The 9422-nt window shown below is 37.3% G+C and overlaps 1 protein-coding gene across 1 annotated transcript; it reads right to left on the minus strand.

Annotated features, from left to right (window-relative positions):
- Positions 1 to 297: 297 nt before the first annotated feature.
- On the minus strand, positions 298 to 7113 carry CBG11732 (the record flags this gene model as incomplete). Its single annotated transcript, XM_045243456.1, has 9 exons — positions 298 to 450; positions 1139 to 1993; positions 2897 to 3064; positions 3116 to 3250; positions 4515 to 5102; positions 5144 to 5308; positions 5958 to 6287; positions 6606 to 6769; positions 7044 to 7113. The coding sequence occupies 9 exons, from the start codon at positions 7111 to 7113 to the stop codon at positions 298 to 300; spliced, it is 2628 nt and encodes an 875-aa protein (XP_045100796.1).
- Positions 7114 to 9422: the final 2309 nt, after the last annotated feature.

A 9422-nucleotide genomic window follows, 5' to 3' on the forward strand; every position in this document is an offset into this window, starting at 1 on the left:
CAGAGTTACAAGGCAAAAACAAAAAAAATCCTCTAAGATCTTCCCAAAGAGTAATTAAGGGGAAAATAGAAAAGGAGGAAAGGAGAAAATTGAGATTTGCGGTAGGGGCAAGCTAAAGAGACAATGACGATGAGGTGAGGCTCTTTTCGGAACACAGACACTGAGTTAATTGGCCCCACCTCATCTAATTCTTCTTTTTCTTTTTATTCCTCCTCACACCTGTCGATTTCCCTCTTTTTAGAATAACAAGGCGGCGTTTTGAAATGGCTCCTTTTTATAGTGGTAATTAAATGCCAATTAATCAATTAGCATGTTGAAAAATACCCTACTCACCGTCTCAAACCCATTCGTCGCCGACACTCCAAACTTCAATGGTCCATCCTGCCTTCGATTCAGTGTTTTTCCCGCCAAAATTTCACCGGCGTCGTTGATTTTAATTAGGCCAATTACCTGGAAATTTTCTATTCTTATAAGTATGTAAATTCCATTTAAACCGTTTCTCTACAGCTCAAGTTTGAGTGGAGTTAAACGGAAAAAATGTTCTCAACTTTTAAAAAGTTTTATCTCAAAAACCAGATTAGCTATCAAAATATAATCAACAGCAACAATGTAGAGCACAAAATGTTACACATTTTATTAATTTAAAGTTTTTTGATAACTCTAAAATGAGCCGAGATATAGCGCTTTGAATATTAGGGGGCGAGAGACAACGAGGAGGGTGCCTGCGTCTCCGCCCTTCCCGTTGCCTCTCGCTCTCACCTCTTGCGGTCTCGCGGGCGCCTCCAGGGGCTTTAACTTAAACGTTTTGTATCTCGGCTCCTATCAAAGATATCAAAACGTTGTCAACTAAAAAAATGTGTAAAATTTCATTTTCTATAGTTTTGTGGTTGACAAAATTTATGTAACTAACTTATTTCTTGAGATATGCGCATTTAAAGATTGCCTGTGTATGCTTCCTGTGGCTGTTGCATGCGTTGTTTAGATGCGCATATCTCTAAAACTAAAATATCTATCAAAAAGTTGTCAACTAAAAAAATGTGTGAAATTTAATTTTCTACATTTTTGTAGTTAACAACTTTTTAATATCTTTGATAGGTGCCGAAATACAGCGCGTTGAAGTTAGGACATCAATATTTACCTCTCTATCAACTGCATAAAACTCGACATTTGGTCCGGCTTCGACTTTTCCAATAACATCATTTTCCCGAATTTCCATTCCTAACGCGTCATAAATGTACTCAGATTGCGGGAATGAGAATACTGTAGATGTTGGAGGGGGTGGAGCTTGCTCATCTTCCGATTCTTCTGATTCTGGCTCCTTGATGGTGTTGGAGGGTGGTGTAGTGGATCCTGGACGGTTTTCTGGAGCTCCTAGAGCTTCTGAATCCTCAGATGAGGCATCTGAATCCTCTTCTAGAGTTTCTGGAGTTTCCGAATCTTTGGATTCGTTTTCAGGAGTTTCTGGAACTTCTGAACCCTTTGATTCTTCTTCTGGTGCGGTTTCAGCGTCTTTTTCAGAGTCCTTGGCGTCGTCTGAATCTTCTGCTTCTTCCGAATCCTCTTTCACCGTCGTTCTGACCACAGATTCTTCAGAAGGCACTTCAGAAGTCGTCGTTCTCACTGGAACCTCCTCTTCCTCCTCCTCAACGACGACTTCCACGATTTCAGTGACCACTTCGACGTCTTCTTCTTCTGGAACCTCTTCAATCTTCTGCTCCACCGTCTTCACGCCCTCCACAACTGGTTTCTCCTTGACTCCGCCCACTTTTTTGGCTCCGCCCACTCCTCCTCCCAACACAAATATCTCAACTGGAACTTTTGCCACTTTAACCACTTCCTCTCCATGATCTCTTGCTTCCACCGTCAAATTATACAACCCGATTTCTTTATCGATTTTTCCGGTACTCATGATTATTCCTTTTTTACCGGTGGTCCCCACTTGGAATGGTACATCTGGCGTCAGCAAGTGATAGGTTATTTGACCGTTGGAGCCCTGGAAGTTGGTCATTGGATTTTAAAAGAATTACAAATAGGTTTAGCAAGTTAAGGGCTTTTAAATAAGCCTAAACACGACTAGGACCCGCCCAATTTGAAAGTTGGCAAACTTAAAGGCGCATAGGGTCCCAAATTTCCAAATTTCTAAAATTCAAAAAAGTAGGTCATGATTATACTCATTTTGAAGCTTATTTTACAACAAAATCAACTATTTAAATTAAAAATAAAAACTTTGAAAACTGGCAGAGTTATGGTTAAAACAATATTTTACAAAGTAATTTCGGAATATTTGTTTTGACCATAACTTTGATAATTCACAGAATTCTTCTTTAAAATATATTGAATCGCGTTTGTCACTTTAAGAGCTTCAAAATGAGTATAAACACGACTAGGCTCCGCCCACTTTGAATATTGACTTTAAAGGCGCATGGGGTCCAAACTTGGGGTCCAAACTTTGAAAAGGAATAGAAAGTAGGTCATGATTATACTTATTTTTAAGCACTTTGCAAAACACAACCAAAACTAAAAAATGCATTGAAATTCAGCAAAACTGGCAGAGTTGCAGTGATTTTAATGACATTGCTCATGCTTGACTTCAAAGTACCATAACTCAGTTCATTTTTGTCCAGGTGTGATTTTAAAAACAGTTTTAAAATTGGTACATTGAGAGCTTCAACATAAATATAAACATGCTTTACTTTTCTTATTTCTCAAAATTTGGACCCCTATGCGCCTTTAAAGTCGGAATTTCAAATTTAAAGGAACATAAGCATGACTATACTAATTTTGAAGTTCTCAACATACAAAATTCAAAAATCAAACAATTTTGAGGTTTGGGTCAAATTCAACCGAGATACGGTAGTTTCAATTTTTCAAAAATTCGAAAAATGGAATACTGTACCTGATCAATATCCTGAGCGAGCACTCTACCAATTTCTCTGCCTGGCGGGAAGTTTGGATCAATATGGAAGAAATAATGCTCATTTTCGAAAACCGGTCGATTATCATTCTCATCTTCCAAATCAACATAAACCCTGATTCGTGTACATTGTGTTGTTGGGTCGGCATTCTGAAAGTACCGTAATCCTTTGAAAATACAGTAATTTGATTTATTGCTCACCTGAATCTCTGCAACCAATTCCAACGTGTTGAATAACTCTCGATCGACAAGTTTTGGGTCGAGAACTACCACTTCATCAGTGTCCTCGTCGATTGTAAATGTGCCATCTGGATCGATGAGGCGAATTTTGGTAGTCTGAGATTGTTACAGTAAGATTTACCTTGCAAATTGCTTCAAAATGAGTATAATCATGACTATGTTCCTTTAAAATTGAAATTTTGAATTTAAAGGCGCAAGTTTGAGAAAGTGGGTCATGATTATACTCATTTTAAAGCACGTTTCATGACAAACAAAATCATATAAAAATCATAAAATTTGAATAAAAACTGATTGAGATACGGTTGTTTGAATTTTTCAAAAAAAAATTTATTTTTGAAAATTTTGGTTCAATTTTCAAAGTCTCGTAACTTTGCTCATTTTCACTCAATTTTTGATATTTTTGGCTTAAAATGATCCTAATCAATTGTTCTTATTTGTAAATAAAATTAAAACAACCAGAGTCTGAAATGTCGTTTTCTCATATTTTCAAAGTGTAAGACTTTGGATTTCATTAAAAACTCTCGAAATTTCCAGTTTTGAAAACTTGAAATTTTTCAAGCTTTGTCATGTTTGTATTCATTTTGAAGCGCATTTTATGACAAACAGAATGATACTAAATTCATAAGATTTGAAACAAAACTGTCAGAGATACGGTAGTTTTAATTTTTCAAAAAAAAAAAACTTTTTTTTCGGAAATTTGGATTTTGGGTTTCACTTTTCAAAATTTCGTAACTTTGCTCATTTTCACTCAATTTCCATAACTTTTAGCTCAAAATGTTCCGAACGTATTGCTCTTTTTTGCAATGTACACATAGCATTTTCAAATTCAAACGAAAACTCGCTGAGATACGGTAGTTTGTTTTTTGGTAAAAAATTCTTAAATTTTGGTTCTAATCTTCAAAACCTCCTAACTTTGCTCGTTTTCACTCAATTCTTGGAATTTTTAGCTAAAAATGCTTCAAAATGTTAGCTCTTTTTTGTGAATATAATAAAAACAACCAAAACCTCAAATTTCACATTTTCCTTTCTTCCAAGTGTAAAGCTTTGAAATTTTTAAGAATTTTCGAATTTTTGATTTTTTCAAACTTTGAAATTTTGAAATTGAATCAAAGTTATACTCATTTTAAAGCGCATTTTATGACAAACAGAATGATACTAAATTCATAATATTTGAAGCAAAACTGAACGAGATACGGCAGTTTTAATTTTTCAACAAAGACATTTTTTTTTCGGAATTTCAAAATTTTGGGTTCCAACCTTCAAAACCTCCTAGCTCTGCTAATTTTTACTCATTTTCCAGGATTTTTGGCTCAAAATGCTCCTAATCTCTCGTTTTTTCTAATCAAAATAAAATCTTTACATTTCTTTTATTCATCACTTCCAATTGTGCCACTTTCGTTCCCTTTGGCGAGTTCTCCGGAATCACTGTTCTCAAAGAGCACTGTGTGAATCGCGTAGCTCCAAATTCCACTTCTCTAGGCTCGAATTTCTCAATTTCTTCTGAATTTTCAGTCTCAATCGCGTTCATTTCCCGATTTTTGGCTCCAAACGCAACGAAATCCAATTCCACATCATCTTCTTTGTCTTGTTTCGTTGAGATTGCATTTTTCAACGCCTTCTTAAGTTCAGAAATCAATTCTACTGGGGTTTTTGTCACTTCTGAATCCACAATGTCTTCGGAATATGTTGTAGTAGGGGTTACGGTACTTTCGGTTGCTGTAGTAGTCTCTACGGTAGTTGTAGTCTCGGCTACCTTAGTTGTCGTTGAGAGTATCGTAGTTGTCGTAGATGGTAAGGTAGTGGTGGTGGGTATGGTAGTTGTTGTGGGTACTGTAGTTGGCTTTTGGGTTACTGTAGTTTTCTGGGTTACTGTAGCGATTCCAGATGCAGATTTCTCTACCAAATTGATGAATGTGGTTGATTTTCTTGGATTTTCTTTAGCGTTATCCTGAAAAAAAATTGTTTTCAAAACTTTTTTGGTCCACTCACCGAAACTATCAATCTGAGAGTCATCGGAAGATCATAGAGTCCTGTGACCCTTAACTGGACCCGTTTTGGTATCTGCTCGTCCGCCCAACCAGCGCTTCCCGAAATGAGATCCTTGGATTTCGGTCGGACCGCCTCTTCGACCAAATCGATGCCTTTGTGGGAGTCCTAAAAATTCGAATTTTACATATAATGAAAAAGCGGAAAATTTCACACATTTGATACTAAAATATCAAAATTCGGTTAAAAACCAACTAAGATAGGACACTATAGGGTGGAACAAACATTTTTTGAAAATTCGAAAAATTCAATTTTCAATTGTTTTTGGCCTAAGACCTACTCAGATTTGTATTTTGTAACGATTTTCGAACTCACCGAAGTTTCGGCTTTAAAACGAGTATAAACATGACCTACTTTCCTTGATTTTCAAAATCCGGACCCCATTGCGCCTTTAAAGTCAAATTTTCAAGTTTAAAGAAACGTAGGCATGTTTATACTCATTTTGAAGCTCGTAATCTGGTCATTTTAAATATATTAAAGTTTCAAAAATTGCATTAAAACTGACAGTGTTAGGGAAGCTTGAATATTTCAACTAAAGTTGTTAAAAACTTTCAAATAGGCATAACTCGCTAAGTTTTTCTTCAATTTGATTGAAAGTTAGATTTTTGTGCCTAACTTGCTCAGAGCTTTAAAATGAGTATATTCATGACCTACTTTTCTTGATTTTCAAAATCCGGACCCCCATTGCGCCTTCAAATGTTTATACTCATTTTGAAGCTAATGACAAAACAAACCCAAAGATATCATTATCGCTCACCTCCAACCAAAACTTGAGCTGATAATTCTCTTCTGGATCCCAATCAATTGCAGCAACCGGCGTATCAATCACAGTCCAAATCGGCAGATTCTTCTCGATTGGAACAACATAAGGTTCCTGATAGAATTGTGGAGCAAATCGATTGGTTGGATCGATATGAACAGTGAATAATGGATAGGCATACCCATTACATACAACTGTTACAAATAGATTTGCTTCTTTTAAAGTCGATGGATAGACTGGAAGTGAGAGAGACGCAGACAAACGGACCAAATATGATCCTGGAGAGAGATCGGAACGGTCGATGACCATGTGGTCGGACCAGTCGGTCTGAAAATGGGGTTGTTAAAAAAGCAAAAAGGGATTGGAGGGAGTGGGGGGGGGGGTGAACTTGGGAGGTGTGGCGTCAAAACCAAGCGCGCTAGCCACTAGGCCACGGCGGTGAATGGAGTGGAGAGGGGTGGAGGGCAGTGAGGAGGGTGGGAGAAAAAGAAGGGCGCGGGAGCCCGGGAGGCCCGAGGCACGAGGGGAGAGAGGGATTTTGAGATTTCGTAAAAATTTTGAAAATTCAAGATCCCTTAGCGCCCAAAAAAATGTTAAAACTATGAAATTTCTTTAGAGCGCATCTAGCTATTTTCAAATTCTCACCTCCTTAAACGCATCAGATCTCACATTAGCAATCTGCATCTCGGCATCGGGTGGGCTCACGGCTCCACGAAAAATGATATCTCCAATTGGCAAACTCGATGGAACATGAGCATAAAAACCATTGGTACTAGTGAATGTGCATTGTGGTTTTGGATTTGGAGACTCTGAAAATTTACGAATTTTAAAATAAAATCAATTTTTGCACATTTTTTTTCTCTAAAATTTCTGAAATTTTCTTATACCTGTCACCCCTGGATTTCCACTAGGCGCTCACCAGGCGCCCTCCACCCTCACTCACATCTACGCCCTCACTTCCCTCTTCCTAATACGCGCGCGTGGCCAACTGGCTAAAGCCCCTGCTTTTAAAGCTTGAGGTCGTGGGTTCGACTCCGCTAGGCGTCCAAACCTTTTTTAGACTCTTTTTAAAGAGTTTCTTACCAGCTAGAGTAGTCTGAATAGTCGCCAGAAGAGTTGCGAACAGGAGGATGAATATCCCCACTCGTCCCATACTGTAAAAAGTGTTACTTTTTGAAAAAGTCAGTTTCAAAACTGTAAGTAATAGTAGTAAGGTAATATGTGTGTTTTCTCAGTTTTCACTGAAGAATCAGCGTTAATTGGTTTGCGGAAAATGTCGGAAAAAAGAGAAAAGGGAGGATGGTCGACGGCTAATGGGAGACATGGATATAGGCAACATGAAGAAGTAGAATAAGTAAAAGTGTTTTGACATGAAAACGGAGAAGGTTAATGGAACCGACAGAAGGAAAGAAAAAGAAATGGATGATGCTAATGTGTAGGGTGGACATTAACAGCTTTCGGTCCCATCAATTCGATTTTTAAAGTATGAAACTCAAAAGTTTGGTTTTTAAAAGTTTAAAGACGCATAACATGACCCAAATCTTGATTATTAGAATTTTCATTATATACACCTTGTAGCTTTTAAAATTCCCTACAAAACCTTTTTTAGTTAATTCAGATGTTCCAACTTTAAGCCAAGTTATGCGCCTTTGAATTTGACTACCGTATTTCCTCCCTCTTCCTTCCTATAGCACCTTTTTGAGCTCAATTATTTTGGATCCTATTAAAGATATCAGAAATTGTCAATTAACAAAATGTTACTGATATTATGATAAACATTTTATCAGTTGACGAAATTTTGATATCTCTTATAGGAACCGAGATAATTGAGCTCAAAGTTTTACTGTAGGAGTGGCGTGGAGTACGGTCCGTTATGTTTAAAGGCGCATAACTTGACTTAAGGTCAGAACATCAAAGCAATATATAACAAATTTTAAAGAAAATTCTAAGGGCTAAAAATTACAAATTACCAACTATCATCCAAATTTTGGGTTTAGCTAACGAAAATTGACATTTTAGGTTTTAGATTTTTTAGGCTTATTTATGAGGGTTTGAATTTTTCAACTTTATCAATAATTGAGGCTCTTAAATGGTCGAAAGTGAAAAAATGGGTCTATATATAGTCTAAAGAATCATGTTTCAAACTTTCAAGCTGCCTACTTCATGGTTACCGCAAACACTCGAATAGAATGACCTCCTAACTTTGAGCCAATTTTTCTCACTTCATGTAAAATATATTAAAAATCTGTCAACCAGCAAAATGGTACTGATATTATGATAAGCATTTTATAAGTTAACCACTTTTTGATATCTTTTACAGGAACCGAGATAAATTGGCTCAAAGTTGACAAGTCGGCGCAAGCCGTCAGAGCGGCTGCCGACCCTTAAAGGTGGGGGGACATGAAAAAAATAATGTTCTCGAAATTCCGTTCAAAGATGCCCCTCGAGGAGTTGAACTTGTGAGGGCGATGATTGAGGGTGCGGCGCCGCTACCGACTGAGCCACGCGGGCAAAGAGAAAGCGCACGCCCGATTGCATACATAAAGACGAGGACGACAGCTGTACGCAGAGTGACATTAAGCGTTGTACACCGTTACGGTAGAATGCATACTCTAGCTACAAAAAAACTACGAAAAATCTCCTGTCCCCCCACCTTTAAACCTATTTTATCTCGGTTACTGTATGAGGTATCAAAAAGTTATCAACTGATAAAATTTTGTTGATATTATGATAAACATTTTGTTAGTAGACTACATTTTTCATACCTTTCACAGGAAATATGAGATATTTGGTCTCGAAGAGATTAATTTCAGACGTCAGGCTTATTTTTGGGTGGAACTCTATCAGCATGTTTACATCCAATTTGAAGCATCCAAAAAGAGAAGCAAAAGGTGTAAAGTTGAAAATTTGAAAGACTAGAATCCAAATTCCACTCCAACCTAGCGAGAAATTAAGGAAATAAGGATAGGCTTTTCGTCCTCTTCATTTCAATTTCTACGGATAAAAGGAGAAAACGGAAAGGGAAGGAAAGGGAAGGAAAGAGAGACACATATAAAACAATGTGTGTTACTAATTTAGGGCATCACATCCACAGTTTTTCGTGAGGGAGTGGGGGTATCCTTTCACTGTGTCATCCATCTTCAGGTTCTCTCAGAAAAATACTTATCGCACGGGGGCTAAATGACCGCAAAGATTGGAAAAAGGGGATAACGAAGACAGTGGAAAAGAGGAAAGGACATGAAAAATTGAAACATTTCATTTTTCGGAGGATTTTCCGAAAATGAGAAAAATGGAATAAAACGGTTCATGGCCTAGACCTAGCCAAAAAATGCGAATTTTCCGGTCAATCTCATTTTTACTTACCGTAAAACCTCTAATAGAACGACACCCGGATCGTCCACTTTGAGCCTATATATCTCATTTTCTGTGAAAGATATCAAAAAGTGGCTAACTAGTAAAATG

Source organism: Caenorhabditis briggsae (assembly GCF_000004555.2).
Source record: "Caenorhabditis briggsae complete genome, chrIII, whole genome shotgun sequence".
NCBI lineage: Eukaryota > Metazoa > Nematoda > Chromadorea > Rhabditida > Rhabditidae > Caenorhabditis > Caenorhabditis briggsae.